Source organism: Eptatretus burgeri, chromosome 7 (genome assembly GCF_056783735.1).
Source record: "Eptatretus burgeri isolate ZD-2024b chromosome 7, Ebu_testis_v1, whole genome shotgun sequence".
In the NCBI taxonomy this organism is placed as follows: Eukaryota; Metazoa; Chordata; class Myxini; order Myxiniformes; family Myxinidae; genus Eptatretus; species Eptatretus burgeri.
In genome coordinates this window covers 84,066,314-84,089,267 of record NC_140967.1, presented here as the reverse complement: position 1 = coordinate 84,089,267, position 22,954 = coordinate 84,066,314, and the positions used below count along the sequence as shown (strand labels likewise).

General features: G+C 40.7%; 1 protein-coding gene across 31 annotated transcripts in view; it reads right to left on the bottom strand.

Moving 5' to 3' along the window:
* The window catches only part of LOC147023651 (neurexin-1-like), a 1,116,838-nt gene that overhangs the window by 537,293 nt on the left and 556,591 nt on the right, over positions 1–22,954 (bottom strand). For all 31 annotated transcript variants that reach the window (XM_085889296.1, XM_085889311.1, XM_085889305.1 and 28 more), the window contains 2 exons: positions 18,973–19,146; positions 2,989–3,108 (listed from right to left, as the gene is read on the bottom strand). In XM_085889296.1, the coding sequence (XP_085745422.1) occupies positions 2,989–3,108; positions 18,973–19,146 (294 nt within the window). The remainder of the gene's footprint in view (positions 1–2,988; positions 3,109–18,972; positions 19,147–22,954) is intronic.

Here is a 22,954-nt window from a genome sequence, read left to right as displayed (position 1 = left end):
ATTGTACTAATGCCTTTATGCATTACCTTGCAGGGCCCGGCGGATTCAATAATAAACCTCGAACAGAATATTAAACAAGGCATTTAATAACTGTCTCTGTGCTCTGTCTGAAGGTAGGTTAAGTGCTGCCAAAGAACTCTTGTGTCAAGGATTATATTGGGCGGTTTTCTTTTACCTTCCCAGTAGTAGTCAAGACTGGGATTTGGAATTTGTTAAGGGTGTTGGCGATATCTCACCTAATTTTCACAAAAGACACTGTGGGATTGTTAACGTCCACTGACAATGTGATCAGAGGGCTTAATGTCCATCTGAGGGACGACATACTTTGTGATGCAAGGCCAAGGCTGCAAAGCAGCAATGCAACAGTTTATAACTGGATCGGAAATTGAACACAGACTAGACAGGTCAGAGGTAAGTGCACTATTGCTTCTGACATACACAACATCACCATCCTGTCAGACATCCACAATTATTATGTACAAACTTAAATGTGTACATATATAACACATCCACTGATGTATGCAGGAAAGTTGTAAATGTATTTGCATATTTTGTAAGATACACCTGTACCCATAACCCACGAGCCAATAAGAACGGGACACCGTCGTTACACCCTCAGGCAATGAATATACAATGATAAAGTGAAAAATTACACACAAGTAAACCATTTCATTGTTTTTCTATTGGGTATTCTTTTTGCACCATTACACGGAATTGCTGGAATGAAAATAACGACTAAACACAGTACAGGACACAGTTGATGAATACTCCGTGTGGATTTGTTTTCTTTTTTTTCTTTGTGCATTGAAATTATTCTCTGATTTATATGGCAATTTATGTTCTACTGTTATTTTGTTTCTGGCCTGCAGCCACCGAACTATGAATACCGGTACAGCATCATTTGGATAGAGTTAATTTCTCAAAGCAGAAGTTTACAATGCAAATATTGCTGGGTAACAATGAAGTTCTGGTCGTGAATTGATTTATTTTTCAGCATTTATTGATGAATGTTGTGCAACAGTAGAATTATAATATCAATAAAACAAACATTTTCTATGGCTAGGTTGATATATGAAAATAATGCAATACCAGGACCCCGATAACCAATACAAAAATAAAGGGGGCCCACCAGCATTCAGCTTGCATGAACATGACACATCTCCACATCATCACCCCTCCCCCACGCAATATAAACAAACAAATAAGGAAAATCAAAATAATTAAAGTATCACATTTTCATTAAAAGTTTGACCAGCAGTTACCATTTTGTTGTAAAAGCACTTAAAGTGGTGAATAGAGAATTCGACTGACGGTAATTTTTTTTCCACAATGGCCAGATGTTTTTTGCTAATTGTTGAATTGTTAAAAAAAAATGTTCTGTATGTGTGTGTACATGCATGGTGCTCCAAAAACTGGTATACACACTTTACTCACATGTATGTATTTACTTGTAAAGAACATGAATGATAGATTAGTACAACATGTATTTTAAGGAAGCAAATGTTTAACATACCCACCATCAGCTTCAACGCACTCTTGAGAATGACGAGGTACAGACCGACACACGTGTACATGTTGCTGATGAAATAGGAGTGCAAGATAACTCAACATCATCCCTTAACTCCACCAGTGTTGGCTTTGTCATGTACACAGTGTCGTTCAGAGTACCCCATCAGTAAAACTCCAATGGTGTTGGATCACAAGAATGGGGAGGATAAATACTCGTCCCTTCCTTGATATTCTACCATCTTCCAAGTAAATGAGTATCAAGATAACCTTTCACGACATGGTGGTGGTGCTCCATGTTGTTGGAAATAAAACTCTTCCTCGGTGTGCATTTCATCAATGCAAGGCATCATGTTTCCTGAAGCATTTGTGGATAAAAAATACCATAGACAGTCCCTTCAAAGAAAAAAAAAGGTCTGACCAGTCCTTTGAAAGACACCAGAACCACACAGTTGCCCCCAGAAGATTTAACACCTTCTATTCAGTCAGTTGTGGATTAACAGGGAACCAGGTAACAGAGTGGTGCTGATTGACAGCGCCATTATGTTTGAAAGTTGCTTTTCTCTGACCGCTCCATTAAGACAGGAAAGGATTCATTATCATCATTTATATGTCAAAAATATTCACAAAATTCCACCCAACGATATGGATAATCTTCACTCAAGGCCTGCACCAATCTTGATACGTATGGCTTTACACTTAGCAGCTTTCAGAATCTGGTGTACAATGGTTTTGGGAGCAGCGGTCTCATGGGAACACTGTTTTAGTGACTTTTTTGGCGAACATGTTAAATTTTGCAACACACTTGCTTCATCAGTTGATGTGCCGAGATCTACTGGAGTGGCCTTTGTGCACATCTTTCACTGTACCATCTGCCTCAAACTTATTACGTAACCTTGAAATGGTTACAGCTGTTGGAGGCTCAGTTTCAAATTAATGTCTCCAACGTCATTGCACCTCTTTAACATTCTTCTTTTCCAATGACACTTCAAAATCCACTTCCATTGCTCGAACGTCAACAGCGATTGATTCTGCCATTTAGAATTCATACCCAAAATGCAAAGCATGAATTCATACGACACACCACTAATGCCATATCCATAGTATAATGCTACTATCATACCATAGTATAAATTATCGCATATCTATCTACCTTTTTAAATGTCTTCAAAGTGTGTCTACATTTTTATGGAGCAGTGTGTGTGTGTGTGTGTGTGTATACACACACACACACAGACACACACACACACACACACATAACACAACACAGTCACTCTCTCAAACATTAAAATCCTAATGTTGTAATGGTTCCTCTTTTGTTCTCTTTGGTCAAGCACATCATCTTGAATCACAATGACATGGCATCCATGCTTCATAAACCTACCGATTGACAATCACAGTTTTTTCACTCTTCAGTATAGCATCACTTTTATAACATGGATAGATCCCGTGTCAAAAGTGCAGGACATAGGTATTACTTACGGTCGGTACAAAGTGCTCCTCGGTATGATGTAAGGGCGCAGTCACACGTGAATTGGTTCCAGTATTGAACACACATGCCTTGATTGGCACATGAGTCTTCTTGACACCTTGAACTCGGCCCTGAAAAAAAATCCAAGCATTTTCATACCTTACCAGTTTTAAGCTTACATTATCGTTTTCTGGAGAGTGCTATTGGAAAGCCAGTGGCTCGCCATCTTGATCAATTGAAGCGACATTTCTCAGCCACTTTAGTGAACTAAATGGGTCCCTTGGCACCAGATCACATGCATGTCATCCTAATGACTTACACATGCAGAACTACGCGATTTATGAAACCTTTCTTTTTTTTTGGAAGAACAGCCATTTCTTAATGATGCACTTCGAAGCAATTAGTGGAATCTCAGGTTGTGTTGATGGCTGATGTTTTGGTTCTGTGGAGAACTGTATTGTCCCACTTTGAAATTGTTGAAAGGAAGTGTGAAATACATTACTCACCCCAAAATTCTGCAAATGTGTTTACTTTTTTTATTTATCCCATTGATTACTGTGAGCACACATAACAAATGAAAACCAGCTACACTTTCAATTTTTAGCTTCTAAGTGCATTTTGAATGCTTTGATTTAAAGTTACTTAATGCATATTAATTGGTTCATTCAAACTTCCCATAATTGTTTAAGCAATGCAAAAATAAAAAAAATAATATATCACATCAAAGCAAAACTCCACAGTTATGCAGGTGAATAGTACTTCGCATACATACATATGCATGTATACACGTGCACACACGCGTGTGTGCGCACACTCACGCACACGCACCTTCCTCATTCCAAAATCTAAATGACATCATAAATATCAGCCTGAGCAGCCACTCCACAAGCCCTCACTTTGGCTAACAACCTCTGATGGGTATCTCAAATGCCTTCTTAAAGGCGCTGTCACACCTTGACGTTTTAGCCAGCAATGGCAACGTATAAAAATGTATGTAAAACGTTGGCGTACGCTAAAGTTTTGGTTTTTTTTTTAAAGTTTTGGTCGTATTCATAACGTGTTGGTCGTATGCATAACATATTAGTAATGGGCACAGAACGTTTCGTTGTCTTATAGATAACTTATACCAACAAATGCTTTGCCTGTTGTCGGCGTTCACAACCTATGCCCAACGACAGTTTAACTTAGGCATAACGCGCTGCACGTATCGCCGACGAACTTGTGGCGTAGCCTGTTAAAAACCTGCCGCACGCTGATTTAAATCATAACCGCCTGATAATTGGAAGTGTCAACATCGCAGTCACACCTTGACGATTTAGCCAGCATATGCCGACCTATGAAAAATGTGTCTAAAACGCTGGGACACGTCGAATACGGTATGGGTAAGTTGTGTATACGTTAGGAGCACGCTGAAAAACAATGAAGTACGCTTTCATATTCCGTGGTACGTCTAGTACATCATGAAATTTCAAGCATGCTGAAAATTTTTCGACGTACTAGACGTATGGCTCACAAGTTCCGCATACGCTGGCATAAGTTCTCGGCACGCTCCGCGATCGTTGACACATGTCGGAGACACATTACTTGTAAGTTACTCATGAGTCGAAACACGTCGAGGTAATGTTTAGCATACCCGAAACTTAATTTTAACCTATGAGTAACGTGCTTTGTACCTATGAGTAGTGTGCTTTGAACCTATGTGTAACGTATCTCAAACGCACATTGTAGTATGTAGACGAATTTGATTGACATATTCTGGATGACCACAGAACTTACTGAACGTGTTTCTAACTTACATCTACCGTATAATGGCGATTTGGCAGCGTTTAGGGGAATCAGTATATACAAATGGGCTTCACAAGAGGAACCCGTCAGTGTTCCAGACTCCATGTTGAGCAGAATGGATGTCAATGTCAGTAGTATCAGTAGTAGTAGCTGTAGTAGTAGTAGTAGTAGTAGTAGTAGTAGTAGTAGTAGTAGTAGTAGTAGCAGCAGCAGCAGGCTCAGTGCCAGCCTCATGCCAGGCTCAAGCGGATCCCTGTAGAAGGTGGACAGCTTGGTTATCCTTGGACCAACTCTGGCTAACAGCTCGTCGAACATCGCTGGGGGCATTCGCAGGAAGTTGATGAAGGATGCATGGTCCTCGTTCCGGAGTTCCACCATGAGCTGATCATATATGCCGTAATGGCGTCACCTTCCGATCCATGGTCTGACCCAGTTCCTTCTCCTCCATTCACATCTTCTTCTCCCGGCTCTATTGGCACGCAACTGGTGCAGTGTCAACTCGATGAGGTCATGTTGATGTTCGAGAACAGGTAGGTATTGTCGTCTCAGCCTTGCCGTATCCTCCATCCCTCGGAATGACATGGACATGCACTCAGCACGAAGTCCAAAAAAAAGATGGGTTCCTCCTGCGAAGCCCCTTTTTATATACCAATTCCCCTAATCGTTGCCAATACGCCATTATACGATATCTGTAAGTTAGAAACGCGTTCAGTAAGTTCTGTGGTCGTCCTGAAGACGTCAAATACGTCTACATACGTATTTGTGCGTAGGACATGCTTTACAAATAATTCCCAAGCACGTTACTAATAGGTTATAAATAAGTCTCGGGTACCCTAAACATTACTTTGACGTGTTTCGACGTATGAGGAACTTTCAAGTAACGTGTTGCGAAGTGTGAACAACGTTCGTGTAGCGTGCTTTCAAAACGTTGCTCATTGGTTATAAATAAGTTTCGGGTACGCTAAACATTACCTCGACGTGTTTCGACTTATGAGTAACTTACAAGTAACGTGTATCGACGTGTGTCAACGATCGCATAACGTGCCTACAACTTATGGCCAGCGTAGCGGAACGTGTGAGTCATACGCCGGCATACGTCGTAAAATTTCAAGCATGCAGAAATTTGAGGCCAACCCAAAAGTACAACGTTTAAAGCCAGCGTACTACGACTTATGGCAGTGTTTTTCAGCGTGCTCTTAACGTATACAAAACGTACCCATAACATATTCGACGTGTGCAAGTGTTTTAGACAATTTTTTCATAAATCGGCATATGCTGGCTAAATCGTCAAGGTGTGACAGCGGCTTAAAGTCCAAGTCCAAATGAAACAGAGACATGACAGAAGCAAATCAACACCATGACTTTAAAGGAATTTATTTATTGAACATTTGAAGAACATTTGATCCATCTTAATACAAAAACTAGTATTTTGTAGACTTGCCATTTGCAGATTTTAACGCTTTTACTCTTTCAGGCATAGAACTAACAGGTTCCGAAATTTTCTCTTGTGAGATTTCTGCCCAGGCTTCACGCAAAAGGTTGAGAAATTCTGTCCATAATGTTGGTTTTCTGGACTTTTTCCACACAGCTCGATCCAATATGGCCCAGAGGTGTTCAATGGGATTCATGTCAAGAGACTGACTTGGCCATGGGAGTTGCTTGATCCCATTTCTGTTCTGCCATTCGTTGGTCTTTTTTGCAGTGTGGCATGGAGCTCCATCTTTCATGAACAGAGTGATGTTTTTGACCATCTGACCAGTGGAGAATACTGGGAGAAGTACATCCTCAAGGATAGAATTGTATATCGTAGAGTTGATGTTGCCAACACACTCCACAAACTCTGACCAACCAGCGCTCCAGGTTGCTCCCCACACCATCACTGAACCAGAGAGTTGGTGTCAAAGCCACCAATGCTCGCCTGTTTATACATTTATCGTTTTTAAAAGACTAGTCTAATAATATTATTTATAAAGCATTGCAGTGAAGTCTGATCCAAATAATTTTAAAGCAATATATGTATTTGTATATTGTAATCAGTAAAAAATAGTGTGGTAGATAAAAACATTAGAAAGGAAATAACTTGCACCAAAAACTTTAACATTTTCACGCTGACACTGACGCTCACGCTCACGCTGACGCTCACGCTCACGCCAGGGGTATCGCTATTGCTCTCTGTTCTTCGAACAGGTGAGCAAAAACCACCATGTTTGACAGTTGGCTGCAATTGGTTCAAAGAGAACTCTTGACTGGGAAGTCTCCAGACCCATTCATGTCCACTGTCAGAAAATTGAGCAAATTGGGATTCATCTGAAAAAAATTAGTGTGCTAAAACTCCAAGGGTCTGGTGGCCACCTCGTCAGCCCACTCCTTTCTCCTTTGAATGTTGGCTGGTCTAAGAAGAGGTTGTCTCCTTGCTACTCTCCCATTGTAGCCCAGGTGATGAAGGTACCAAACGGCAGTTCTTGAACTAACTTGGACCTCCTCTGCAACATCTGCTGCCTTGCAACGGGGAGTTCTTTCAATGGACCGCTTGACAGCTCGAAGACATCTTTCTGAGGGCCCAGATCGACCAGAACAGGAAGTTGTGGATTCCTTTCCTTCGCTTGTGAAATGCGTAATCACCCGATTGACCGCAGAAAGCGGAATGCCAAGGTTCTAAGCTATCTGATGCTGGCTGACTCTATCTTTCGAATGGCTAATAATTCGTCCTCTGAAAATCAGAAAGTTTGTGTGCTCACTGGCTTCGAGGCATAGTTAATTGTCGTGCGAGACCCATGAACTCGTTTCTGCAAAGAAATAGTCGAATATTAGTACAAATCACTAAGCCTGGTGTTTGGCTTAGTGGTTAGGGTGGTGGCTTGGGATCCTAGGGTCCTGAGTTCAAGCCCCATTGGCCGTTGAATTAATACACCAGGAGGTTGACTCAGCCTGTCATCCTTCCGAGGTCAGCAAAATGAGTACCAGTGCACTGGTAAGGGGGACACTGCATCAGCGGCATAGCCGCGTCCCAACCAATGATGCAACCAGCAGCCACAGGCTGCACTCGATAGAGAGAGAGAGAGAGAGTACAAATCACTGAGTAAAACTGCATTATGCAGATGAAATGAAGAAATTTAAGGTGTCCATTTACTTCTGTCATGTCTCTGTACGATGTCGACTGCCTTTCCCTCATCCACCCAATCAGACACTGCTTTGTAGAACTCTAAAATATTTGTTGGACAGGAACTACATTTAATAAACCCTTGCTGACTAACTTTAATTAGTTTGTATTGATTGAAATGATTCCTCATCTTGTCCTTAATTAATGTCTCCAACACCTTCCCCACAACTGAAGTCAAAGTAACAGGTCTATAGTTTCCCAATTCTTCTCTGGATCCTTTCTTAAATAATGGTGTTACATTTGCTACTCTCCAATCTTCCGGTACCTATCCTGACTCCAGTAAGATGTTGAAAATATCCGTTAATATCTCGCTTACCTGCGCAGCCACTTCCCTCAATACTCTCGGGTGCATATTATCTGGCCCCGGAGCCATATCCACTCTTAGATTTCCTAACTGTTCCTTTACTTCCTCCACTCTAACCTGGATCTTCTGGAAAAGCCCTTTCTCACCTCCTTGATGAATCCATCCATCCATTGGGACCATACTTTGTATGGCATTGGTGCTACCGAAGCAGTCTCCTTGGCTATTGGGCACAATCCTGGAAATATCGCCACTCCAACACAGGAAAAAATATTCTTAGCTATTGGCAATTCTCCTGACTGTTCTTGTGTAAAAGTTGAAGCAAAATACCTGTTTAATAAGCCTGCCATCTCATTTTCATCACGAACCACTCTCCCGGTGGCATTCCTCAATGGGTCCAAACTGATCCAAACCTGTTCTTTTTCTCTGATATACTTAAAAAAAAATGCCTTGCAATTATGTTTAATATTCTTAGCCATGTCCTTCTCATACTCTTTTTGGCTTGCCAAGTTATTTTCTCAACTTGCCTCTGTTTACTAACTCCAGTCCTGTTATTTTAAACCTCATAAATGCCTCTGCTTCACTTTAATAGCATTCCTTATCTCACTACTCAACCACCTTGGCCTATTTATGCTTCTAGTTTTACACCTCATTGGAATGTACTTACTCTGCACATTTGCACATTTGCTTCTTGAAGGTTTCCCATTTTTCTGATGCTGATTCTCGTATTGTTAGCTTTTCCCAATCTACATCATCCAATTCTTTCCTCATAACCTCAAGGTTTCCTTCCTGAAATCTAACAGCCTTACCCTACTAGCCTGAACTCTAACCTTTAACAATGTCTTTGCACACACAATGTTATGATCACTTGCTCCCAAATGCTCCATGACCTACACCTCCTCCACCATCTTGGGATTGTTACAAAGGAGGTCTAACACTGCACTCCCCCTAGTGGGCTTATCTAGAAACTGGGTTAAAAAGCAATTTTGGAATAAAACTAGGAAATCCTCTTCTGCTCTGCCCTTTCCCTGTTCCTGGACCCAATCTATCCCTGGCAAGTTAACATCCCCCAAAATCAATACTCTTCCCTGACCACGTGCCCTTTTGAATTCTTCATGTACTCCACTTTCTCCCTCTTCCTTCACACATGGAGCCCTATAAAAGCATCCTACCAGTATCTTGCTGTTTTTACAATCTCTAATCTCTACCCATCCAGAATCCTCTACATTAATTCCCTCCTTAATGTCACCTCTTTCTCTTGATGCAATGCTGTCATTTACCCAGATTGCTGTTCCTCCTATTCTCTCCTTCCTTTCACACCGATACACCTTGTAACCTTCTAATCCTGTCCTCCAGTTACTCTCCTCCTCAAACCATGTCTCACTCACTGCGACTACATCATACTCCTCGCTATCCACTTTGGCTTCAAGCTCTTCCATCTTACTATTTAAACTTTTCCCATTGGTATAGAATATGTTTAACTTATTCCTTCCTGAAATTCAATTTTCTTGCCTGGCCTTACTCATCACAATTACATAATCAGCTGCTTCCTTAATACCTTTCCCAACCCTCCGCTGACCTAAAAAAGCCTGAATTCCTTCCTCAATTCCCACTGCAAACCTTGCTGCCCCCTTTCTATTTAACATACAGTCATCATTCTGGGAACACTCCCTTTGTCCCTGAAATTATTCCCACTGCTTCTTAAATGTAAAACCTTCCTCCCGACACCATTCCTCTGGCCATTGGTTGATGTCTTTCGCTCTGCTCATAATTTCTATATTGTTTCCTAATCTTGGAAGAATCCCAGAAAACATGACCTCACAACCCTTTGCTTTCAGCCGCTTACCCAATATCCTGTATCTATTTTTCAAAACCTCTGAGTAAACTTTCTCGATATCATTCACACCTCGGGGAACCACAGCAACTTCTTCCTGCCATGACCCGATACAATTTCGTTTACCCTTCCTTCAATGTCCCTAACTCTTGCTCCTTCAAAACTGCACAGAATTCTATGTCTACAATCCTTCCTGCAGAATGAAGAATCGACATATTTAATTGTCTCATCACCCACAAAAACTGTCTCCCATACCTCATTTCTACCAATTTATATTGCTGCACCTACACCACTGCTTGCACCCAGTGCACCTCCACCACTGCCTGCACATGCTGCACGGTCACCACTGCCTGCCCCCGCTACACTGTCACCACCACCCATCCCCGCTGCACCGTCACCACTTCCAATATCCTCAGCAACCTTACTCCACAACCGTAACCAACTATTATCTACAAATTTCTCACATTCTGCTACTTGCTGCAAATTATCTCTGCGTTCCTTCAACCTAGTAATAACCATCCTCAAGTGGGTTATTTCCTCACACTTCCTACAACAGTAAGAACCCTCTGCTTCCCCTATTGTTGATATGGCCCACATGGAGCAACTACCACATTTTATGAACTCCTCTTCCTTTCTCCTTCAGTCTCAATTTATACTCTTTTATTATCCCCATAATCCAAAGGCCCCAACTGGCAACCGTTTTTTTTTAAACTTCTGTTTTTTACCGCATTTGCTATGATTCCCCATAGAGCACATCACAGAACATCTGAAACCATAGACATTCATCTGACAGATGCTCTGGATAGACAGTCCCTCTGAGGGACAGGGCGTGAGGTCATGCAGTGAATGTATTTAATCACACAGCTCAATGAAGCTGATTAGTTTGGTTCCGTTCCTAAAAAAAATTTGTTCACGCAATATAATTCTCCAAACAGTCGAAAAAGATAAGTTTAATGCTTTGGAAATTTCACATGTTTTTGTGTATGTATGGAGGAGGGTACATAGCCTTGCTTGCTTAAAGCAAATAAGGTATATTGGCCTAATTATAAGACTCGTTATTTCTTTAAATTATCAGATTTCACAAAACATTTCAACATTATTTAGTCCAGATGATATCAGATCCTTAAAACCAAAATAATGTTTCGATGAAATACTTTAATTGGTCCGTGAGAGTCGATCGTGGAAAATCGCATCATATAATGCATTAAATCACTCGAAGCTCCAAATTTGAAAACTATAGTACTTACAAAAGCGATGCACACAAAGATTCATAGCTATGATGAACAGGCATTCAATACGAGTAGGCATTCAATATGAGTATGAGTAGTAGGGAACAGGCATTCAATATGGGAAAGGGGTGGCAGCATGAGAGGAGGGGAAAAGGCAGCATGGGGAGAGGAACAGCATCAGGGAGGGGAAGGCAGCACAAGTGGAATGAAGGCAGCACAAGTGCATGGGAAGAAAGTGTGAGGGGAGGGTAGGCAGTGTACCAGGGCATTACCGGGGCAATATAATTCGCCCAAACAGAGTTTTCTCTTTAACCACCGTGTTCTACATAAAACTGGGCAGAAAATCTCATCCTCTATCTTATTCTTCACTAATAATGATGCGAGTCGTTCAATCCTGTTTCTCATATCTATTAGATTCAGAAAAAGCTGTTTATACACCGCCTTTTAAAGCATCATGAAGCAGGTCACTCTACTTGCTACACAGGTGAGAAAAGGAGATGAAAAACCAGCTGATATTTCAATATTTTATTCGCACATTTTTTAAAGGATGAAAGTTTATTTTATTCTGTTTATTTTTATTTCTTTTTTTCGCAATGATGCAAAGATTATATTTCCATCACCAAAGCGATGGGTCTTACGACTGGTGGCTTTGAAACGAACAATGAAGCAGCTTGGCAAGTGCTCTCCAATTGGTTTAAGCACTCAAACAAGCATTCTAACGGAACGCCTGGCTTGGCAAGCGATTATTACCAATTGCTGCCAATAAAACAATGCACTTGGAAACACCCAAGCAATGTCTGAATTGGACAAATACACACGTTTTACAGCGTTGGAACTGCTGAGTTCAAATCTGGAGCTTAGATTTTGTAATTCGGCTTAGTTTAAGAGATTCTCCAGGTTATCACATAGGCGGAATTGAAATAAGGCCACAAATGTTGGTGTCTCCTGGCATGTATAAGCATTGCAATGTACCCAGCGATTCGTAGCTATGATGAACAGGCATTCGATAATGACTGAGGAACTTTTAAAACTGAGGAGTGAGGAATTAAAAACTTTCTCATGAAAAAAATCACTGTGGCCTGTTCCAAGCCAGGGCATGGTTGAGCAGGCCAAAAAAACGTGGCGGCTTCAAACCCCAGCAAGGTAACCCAGGAAATTCCTTAAGAACTGATATAGAGCGAGGTGGACGAGGATCACTTGATAAAGGATATATTTAAATAAGGCTGTTAGTCATCTTTAAAAGGGATGTTTATATTAACCCATACACCCAATTTTAACTCATGCACTTCCTTGGAGTTCCATTGGTATGCATGCAAAGTTTAGTTTCAGGCTGCAAGGTTTTATGGTTTGGAGTTATGAGGGAGACGCGCATGCGTGTGCATGCAGACACACACACACACACACACACACACACACACACACACACACACACACACACACACACACACACACACACACACACACAGTCATTTATTAGTATAGCTACAATGTACATATCAGGGTTCCACATCAATGTTTTTTCATGGTGTACCCATTTATTGTAATGTTGATTTTCATTTTCTTGTGGGTGCCCCTTCCCCCCCACCCCCACTCAATAAAGGAAACAATAAAAAGAAAAAGAAAACTGTAAAAATTGTTTTGTACAATATTCAAGTGTGATAGCATGGATATTTATTTGTACATACACTGAAAATGTTCATTTCTTAAAGAACAGTCAGATATTTATTTAGATTGAAGTTCATCATCACTACATTAGAAGTGCACAGCTCTTAAACTGATACCAGAATTAATAGAAGCCTTGTGTTCTCAACAACAAAAAATATGCAATGGCATTGTTTGTGTAAATGGATGATTTTAAAGAAGTACTGGATGCTCGGAAGAGGTACTGACATATGCCGACCGAACGAGCACAAGGGCATACTCTCCTCTCGACCCCCCTCAACTTGTCCTCCTCCTATTGCATCAGAAACACTCTTCTCTCCACTTTCTGACCCTCCTCTCCACATTTTGTGTTTTTGCATGTGCGAAGCTGAATTGAGAGTTTCTTCTGACCCATTCCTTTGATTTATCTCAATCGATCTAGGCTGGCCATAATTGGGTGCACTTTACTCTTGCAGGGGTGTCATGTGTATTCATTGATATAATTATATTTCTAATATCTCCTTGCAAGTTGACTTTCAGAAAAGTTTCATTCTACTGTTATTATGATCAAATGAAGTCTAATTGCTTTGATTTCAGACCGATGGCCCACTAAATATTTGTAGGTGCTTTCTGCTGGCTGGCCTCATTTTTAACCGTCATACATGTGGAATACTCCCAAAAGGTCGTTTGATAATTTTGAATGAATAAACTTGACCAGGAAACTGCGCAAAATCAAAAACGAGAGAACTATATGGGCCTGTGATTGTGTTTACATTACTGAACATAGCTCAGAGACAAGACTGACCCACTCCCAGAACACGTTATATGACTCATTCTCCAGACCAGTCTGCATGGGCATTATTATCCTTAAATGGTGGACACTCCTCATGCACTGGACTGGTGATAAAATATTCTCAATTCAATGCCAACAAGATTTATCATAAGAATGTCCATTCGTTTGGATGGAGCTCAGAGGTGATCATCAAATTGTGAATCGTAATCGTTTTCCCATCTTGGTTCATGAATTTGCAAGTTCACTGAATCTTCCCGCAGACCACGTGTGAGTGCAGTGCATTTGAAAATTATTAATAGTACCACCAAATTTGGCGATGTTTCATCATCAGAAATAGATTGAAAACCTGATCATTTCAAACATGACGATCATAAATTTGAGGTCAAAATTAATGCTTACTATGCGATTTGGAGGCTGCCCAAATGGGCATCCAAAAACCAACCACTTGTAAAACTATAGGTGCCTGACAATAAAATTAGGTGCCACGGCTAACTGGACACTAGTTAATGAGAAGCACTGATAAATAAACAAATATATATATATATATATATACACATACATAAACACGTGTGGGGTATGCTTACACATTGTAATCAATAATGAACCGTGCTTCTTCATTGTCTCGGGTCGCTAACCTGGATTTACTTTTTTAATTTATTTATTTTCTTGTTTTTTTTCATTTATTTATATTTTCATTCACGCTTTCTGATGGTTCTATGATTTTTCCTGCTGTATCGGCTTCATTGTCCATCGGCGTGCCAAATTACCATGCTTCCCCATTGTCTTGGGCCACTCACCTGCATTTTTGTCATTTTTCTTTTTCATTTATAGATATTTTCATTTATGGATGTTATCTGACAATTCTGTGATTTTTTTTTCTGGTGTACTGGCTTCGATATCCACCAGCAAGCACAAGTTCAGCTTTCTACGTCACCCAGAAGGCACCGATCTTTAATATCAGTCAGTCAGTCAGTGGTTAGAAAGAGCTTTATACATAAAAAAAACACACACACACACACACAGACACACACACACACACACACACACACACACACACACACAGACACACACACACACACAACACCTGCTCTTTCCAAGAAATATACTGATCAGGTGACTCTCGGTGAAAGCTATGATCCCTTCATGATTGCACCTGTTAAATTCACTTCAACCAGCGTACATGAATGGGAGGAGACAGGTTAAAGAAGGATTTTTAAGCCTTGAGATGATTGAGACATGGATTATGTATGTGTGCCATTCAGAGGATGAATGGGAAAAACAAAAGATTTAAGTTCCTTTGAACAGAGTATGGTAGTCAGTGCCAGACGCACAGGTTTGAGTGTGTCAAGAACTGCAACGCTGATGGGTTTTTCACGCTCAACAATTTCCCATGTGGATCAAGAATGGTCCTCCACCAAATAGACAAATCCAGACAATGGCAGGCCAGTGGTTCAAAATGGATAATTGACAAAAGAGGCCAAAGGAGTTGACACGAATTGTACAGAGCAACAGACAGGTTACAGTTAGCCAACTGAGAGTCCAGTACAACATTGGTGCTGAAAGACCCATAAAATAATGCACAACTCATTGTACCTTGACACAAATGGGGTATAGCAGCCGACGACTATCCAGAGTTCCACTTCTTTCAGCAAAAAAAAAAGAATCTGCAGTTGCAGTGGGCTAAGGAATGAAAACACGACACTGGAGGATTGGAAAAACATTACCTGGTCTGATAAGCCCCGGTTCTTGCTGTTTGACACTGATGGGAGGGCTCGGGTATGGAGAAAACCACATGAGTACATGCATCCATCTTGCCATGTGTCAACATTGCAGGCTGGTGGTGGTGGTGTGTTGGTGGAGGGGTGTGTTTTCCTGGAACACATTGGGCCCTTTGATAAAAGTGGAGCAAAGTTTGAATGCCACAGGATATTTAAACATCATCGCCAATCAGGTGTATCCCTTCATGGCAGCAGTGTATCCCTCTGTGAATGGATTTCTTCAGCAGGATAATGCCACATGCCAAAAGACTCGGATTGTCCAGGAATAGTTCCATGAACATGACAGTGAATTCAGCTTACTGCAGTGGCCTGCCCATTCACCAGATCTCAATCCAATTGAGCATCTGTGGGCTGAGAAGGAATGAGCTATTCGGAGTGGAGATCTACTACCAGCCAACGTGACACAACTGTGGGAAGCGTTGGAGTCAACATGGGCCAACATCCCTGTGGAACACTTTCGACACCTTGGAGAGTCCAATGCCCCGACAAATTGGGGCTGTTATTAGGACGAAAGGGGGTGCAACTCAATGTTAGGAAGGTGTTCTTCATATTTTGTACAATGAGTGTGTGTGTGTGTGTGTGTGTGTGTGTGTGTGTGTGTGTGTGTGTGTGTGTGTGTGTGTGTGTGTGTGTGTGTGTTTATCTATATATGTGTATATGTATATATATATATATATATATATATATATATATATATATATATATATATATATATATATATATATATATTGTTTCAGTTGTGGGGGTAGGTGAAGGAATTTAATAGAAAAGTTAGGATTGAATAGAGTTGTTTGGTCCGTGGACGTGTAGGAGACATCTCAATGTAATTAAGTAAGGAAACTGTAAGCTTAAGTGTGATGTGTCACCACACAGGGAGTAATGCGTGTGAATTAGATAGGCATTAAGAATAAGTTCCCCCAGTATGTGATTGCCCTCCTGTAGTCTATTCCTATGTTTTTGCATTCACAAGTGAGCCAAACATGCCGAGCAGGCAGAAGCCCTGCCTCCAAGGGTGACGGCGGGTGAAGTCATGCCTCCAAGGCTGATGATTGATGGGCATGACCTCAGAAGCTAGCCAAACGTGCCTAGCGGGCGGAGGACCCACCTTTCCGGGTTTAGTGCGAGCAAGCCATGCCCCGGAGGAGGAAATGGGGGTTTGATGTGACGTCAGTTAGAGGTGAGAGATCGCGAGAGCGCAAACACAATGTCAGTATGAGGAATGGTTAACCGTGGAATGAGGGACGCATGCGGTTGAGAAAGAACGTATTGAGGAGATGGCCTGTAAGAACAGGGCTTCACAGCTAGCTTACCTTTGACAAATGAAGAAGACGGCACGATTCTTGTCATCGTGTTGAGGCGATTTGGTTCGTGTGGTGAAGTAGGACGCTGACCTTTGGCTCTTGGTTGGGTCATGAGGAACGGACCGCAAGCCTCGTGTATGTCACATAGTGGGTCAGTGAGGATGATCGATGCATGAAGAAGCTGCATGGGGTCTCTGAGCCGTGGTGTTGAATACTGATCATGAATTACCTGATGTACGTTTGTCTCACTGCGAGAGAGCGACTTGGCACCATTTTTCACGAGTTTACACATGCAAATATAAGCGCCTCGATTCCTCGTTCCACAAAGACCATCTCTGGGCAAAGCTAAATGCCAGAATAAAGGAGGGATTTTCCATTATTGCATTTTCCCCTTGTGTGTATTTAAGTCCATGTGTGGAGGTGCCTCGACTGAGACATTAATTTACCTCATGTGTTGTTATATTCTGATTGTTGGCCTTTGTAAATATTTGTCTATTTTAATTAAATGTGTTCATTTTAAGTGACTGTGTTGGTGTATTTGTCATGGGGTTTGAGTATAAACCCCCCTTGTGCCGTCCTGGTGCAGCACTTAACTGTTTTCCTGTGCGCGTGCATTCATCTCCGAGAGTCTAAGCTGAAGGCCTCCAAGGGGGAAGTTCGACCATCCAGGCTTGTGGTGTTAACCGCCCGTCACCACAATTTGTGTCAAGGTATTAACATTGGTGACAAAATAAAGAAATAAATAATCATAATAATAATAATTATTATTATTATAAATAAATAAGTCCATATATATATACATATATATATATATACATATATATATATATATATATATATATATATATATATATATACATATATATATATATATATATACACATATATATACACATATATATATACACATATATATATATATATATATATATATATATATATATATATATACACATATATATATGTATATACATATATATTTATCTTCTTCTTCTTCTTCTTTCGGCTGCTCCCGTTAGGGGTCACCACAGCGGGTCATCCGTATGATCCGCATAGTGATTTGGCACATGTTTTACGCCGGATGCCCTTCCTGACGCAACCCTGGTCGCCTCTTACGACACAGGGATAATACATATATATTTATATACATACATAATTAAGAAAGACTCACCCACATCTCTCACCTGTGAATGGAGGGAATAGCCAATCAGCTCTCACTAAATCAACTAAACCCAGGTGGCGATGATTATATAAATAATTGACACCTCCCACACTCCTCAAGCTGAAGAAGCGAGATAAAGGCAACCCAAAAAGGCCTACACAAGGTTAGCCGTTTGCTGTTTGAAACCCTTCCCAGAGTTTCTCCACAGCTACAAAGACGTTCAAACATTGTACACAAATGAGAATCCCAATGCGACACACCCCCTCAGCTACCGGACCATTTTCATCGCTTATTGGCGAATCATCAGCGATAGCGCAGACAGCAATGCATACCAATGAGGCTCCCAAGCATGTACCATGTGCAAACATCAAAAGCAGTCAATATATAAATAACAAGGAAAGACCCACCCACATCTCTCACCTGTGAATGGAGGGAAAAGCCAATCAGCTCTCACTTAAGCCCAGGTGGCTAGGATTATGTAAATAATTGACACCTAATCAAGGTGTCTAACTGTGAAACCATATACCGGTAATTGATGATAACTATGAAGTTGTATGCCTGGTATTGGCTTAATAGTTAGGGTGGTGGGCTTTGGATCCTTGGGTCCTGAGTTCAAATCCCGCTCAGCTGTTGAATTAATACCAGGTGGGGTTAATTCAACCTGTCATCCTTCTGAGGTCGGCAAAATGAGTGTCAGCATGCTGGTATACTGTGTTGGAGTGGTGACCCATGCAGGATTGTGCCCAATAGCCAAGGAGACTGCTTAAACAGCAACAACGCTCTGCACAGTCTGATCCCAATGGATGGATGGATGGATGGATGGATGAAGTTGTCTTGCAGGTACAGATAGCATGAATAATATCATCATCAACAACAACCTCATCATCAACATCAACAACAACACAAGAAGCATGCAACCTGAACCATACAATTAATTTTCACCAGCAAATCATATGATAGTGCCGAGATTCAAGAGCACGCCACAGGCTGTTGAATATATTTGGTACACACCTTCACAGCCACGTTCTATTGTTCCCAGGCGATGGTGAGCCTCGTCAATAATGTCTGGCATGCGTCCATTGAGGTCGAGGGAAGCCAAACATCCCTGAAAGCCCTCCTTTGAGGCCACTAGTTTTGGTAGTGAGCGGTACATGCTGGCAGGCACTCCGCCAATGTAGAGTTTGCCTGGAAGAAGAAAAATAATCAATAAACAAATAACAAACATATAAATAAAAGCAATAAACTTTATCTCATTACCTGTGATATGGCAAAGGTAGCAAACGCTAAGTTGTACCCCCTGCAAGTGAAAAAAAGTCTGTCACAAGAACCTTTGTGCCTTCCCACCATTCTTTACAAATCACAAACAAAATATCGGAGAAAGAGAGCAACAGCAAACCAAGGGAATCAAACGAGGAGTGGAGTATGCCACTGCTGGAAGGACCTACATGGCATATGGAAGCAAAATGAAATTATTAATTATAACACTCTGCCGGTACAGTGCTGATGAACACATTGTTTTAATGGAAGTGAATCAGGTTTCACACCAAGAAGAACGAACCTCCAAGAATGCTTTGGCAAACAGCAAATGCAGCCATCTTGGCTGTGCAGTCTGTTTGACCAAGTGTAATGAGGAAACATAAATGCCAGCCAGGGCAAAATAAAAGATGAAAATAGGTTGAAAAATTCTGGTTGCAATGTTTTAGAAATTATTCACTACTTTATGTAGTCCATAAAAATCAAACAAAATGATTCATAGAGTCACAGCACGTAAGATTCATATTCATCTTTAAAATAGTGTCCATTAAAGTAGTAAAAGCTAAACAATCAATGATGAATGTCTTCATTATTCAACAAATACATGTTGAAAGTGTTTGTTGTGAGAAAAGACAGAGGGAAACATAATACACTGGGGAATGTCTATCTTTAGGCATAAGAATGAAAGAAGCACAAAGCTAACAAACCTTATTGGACTAATCAAAATGGTTTAACATCCTTATGTTGTGAGGTACAGAGCCATTGTACAGGGTGTTTCAAAGGTCTTGGGACTATTTGAATGCTTTATTTTGAAAAAGGTATACAAGATTCAAATTTAATAATCAGCCATCATTGAGTGGAGACTTGGGAGATATTTTTTTGGCAATTTAAATTACAATGATACAAGGTGTGGAATGGCACGTGAATGACATCTTCGATGTGACCTCCACAGGATGCGAGATCAGCACTCACTCTGACAGTAAAGTTCTGTGTTGCACTCTTGCATGTCAGAAATAAGATGGATCTTAGAAATTCCTCAATAACTCTCTTGAGCTGCTCGATGTTAGGAGGGTTGTCTTTTCAACATTGTCCTTTACATAGCCCCACAGAAAGAAATCTAGCGGGTTGAGGTCTGGGGAATGGGGAGACCAGATGTGCTCTGGCTTGAAGGAGATTACCCTGTTGCCAAACCTCTCTGAGTGTAGATTTCTCGTATCCACAGCAGTACTAGGAGCAACACCATCCTGCTGTACCCATTGGGTATTGAAGTCAACCCTGTGATGATGGATAGCAGGGCCAAACTTGTGGATGTCATTGCGATAATTCTTCTGGTTTACCGTCACTACATTCTCATCATCATCATCATCATCATCATCATCATCATCATCATCATCATCATCATCATCATCTTCAAGCTAAAAAGGTAAAGTCCAATGATGTCATTTGAGCTCATGGCAACCCATGCCATGCAATTCACACTGTGCAGGGTTTTTTGAAAAACATGATCAACAGGGCATTCACTCCTCCAGAAGCAGTAGTTTGGCGATTCACTATGCTGTTGAGATGGAAGTGGAGCTCATCAGAAAACCACACCTGGTCAATCCAGTTCTCATCTGCCTCCATCATCTCATTCAACCACTGGTGCATAGCTACTCCAGCTGCCTTGTTGATATCAGTGAGAGAGTTTGACCTGCACTTTGTTTAGCAAAAGTTTCATGTCCTGTTTCAGGATCTCAAAGACAGTAGTGTGCAAAAGACCAACTTATTGTGATTGCCCGTGAGAAGATCTCCTTCGATTTTTAGTGACAGATTGTCTCTCCACCTTTTCTGAATACCCAGTCTTTTTCTCCCTCATTTATTGAGAGTGTGAACAATGCCTTCTTTCTGGAATTTATTGACGTACAGCATTGTGAAGAATATAGTTCGACTCACTTTGAAATGTTTGCGATAAAGCCACTGCGTCCAGATTCAAGGAAAACATTTATCTTATTATCAATTTCAATTACACTTGAGATAAGGCACAATTAGTATGTGTGCTGTATGTGCTGTGTTTATAACCAGGATGTTCACATCTTTCTATCAACTTACAATATTAAGCAAGTTGTATACACTGAAAGTGTGTGGTTACATGTTTGAGGTTATTATAAGAACACAAGAGAAATTTATAAATAAATAAAAAAGTGAACAGAGGAAACTGAAGTGACAGAAAAGGGACAATCTGGAACAAAAGGGTACAAAACTTTCTCAGGAAAACAAGAAGTGAACTTTGTTTGAAAAAAAACAAAAACAAAAAAACCCCCAATTTTTTTTGGTGAGGTTCCCATGATCGATGAAAATAATACACTACTTGATAATCTTGCAGTTCATGCAATTTTTAACATTCATCTCCAACAACATATTTCAAAAGCTGTCAATATTCTTCCTTTCATTCCTTTTCACTGTCCATGACTCACATCCACACATTGCAACTTTAACTACACCCTGAACACATTGGTAATGGGAATAACACAACTGTAAACGATGCGGTGTTGTTTTCTTCAGCCAAATGTTTTGCCAATCCAGTTCGATGAAAACCTCAACCTGAGCCTGGTGTATTTCTTGGAAATGCCCGAACCTCTTTGGAAAGCAGCATTTCAAACTTTTAGAGAAGGAAAGAAAATCCCACGAACAAAGAGAATCTATTATCACCAGAACTACCCAGGGAATGCCGCAAAAGAGGATGATTAAGGTTACTTTTTGATTAGCATAGAAGAGGCATATGAGGAGGCCAAAAGATAACTCAAACGACACTATTGGGATGAGTTTCTTGTGGCCAACATATTCAGAAAGAAGTTAGACAATTGGGCTAAGATTGCATCACGAGATGGCCCATCCATGGGTCGGTACGATGATTTCTTGAGACAGTGTGAATTGGCCATGAAGAGAATAGACAGTCTTCAAGTTCTAAATGAGTCAAGAAAACAGGAAATTGCTCACAAAGCTTCCCGGGTGGTTAACTCTGTGATGGGCAAGAATCGTCTCAGACTGGAAGGAAGACAAGAAAGTCATGAAGTGTTAGCTTAAATATTGTAATGTTTAAATGTGCATCAAACAAAGGGTGATGCATTGTTCAAATGGAAGGGCAATTGGTGGAGCACACTCCTCCCCAGGCTAATTTGGTGACGTTTTGTATCCTCCTGATAGGCCAGATCTGGATTTGGACCTTTATGAAAAATTAATCAGCTTGTTCTTGGCAACTAACCAACTCAATCAGCAAGTTTCATCTGAATCTGTCCACAACTTTTAGAGATATCGTGCTATATGTATATCGTTTAGCCCTATCTCTCAATGGTGAAAAATCACTTCAAAAATTCTCGGATCCAGATCAGGATTCGGATCTTCACCAAAATCTAATCATTTCATCCGTGGCAAATACCAAAGCTCTCCACCAGATTTTGTCAAAATCCATAAACAATGTTTTGAGATATTTTGTTCACAAACAAACAGACAGGGGTGAAAACATAACTTCCATCCACCTTCATCGGCAGGAGAGGGGGATGAGCTAAAAGGGGGCATGATGAAAGGAAAGGAGAGGAGGAGTTTCAAATAGTTTCCTTTTTTTAATCATGTATTTTTATAAATATCTCGTTAATAATATTTTTGCTATTCACATTTTATTTCATTAATTCTACTTGGTGTCGTTTTATGATCTTAAAGAAAACTTGTTTTAATCTGCTAACTGCAGCTCTCTGTGTTAGCA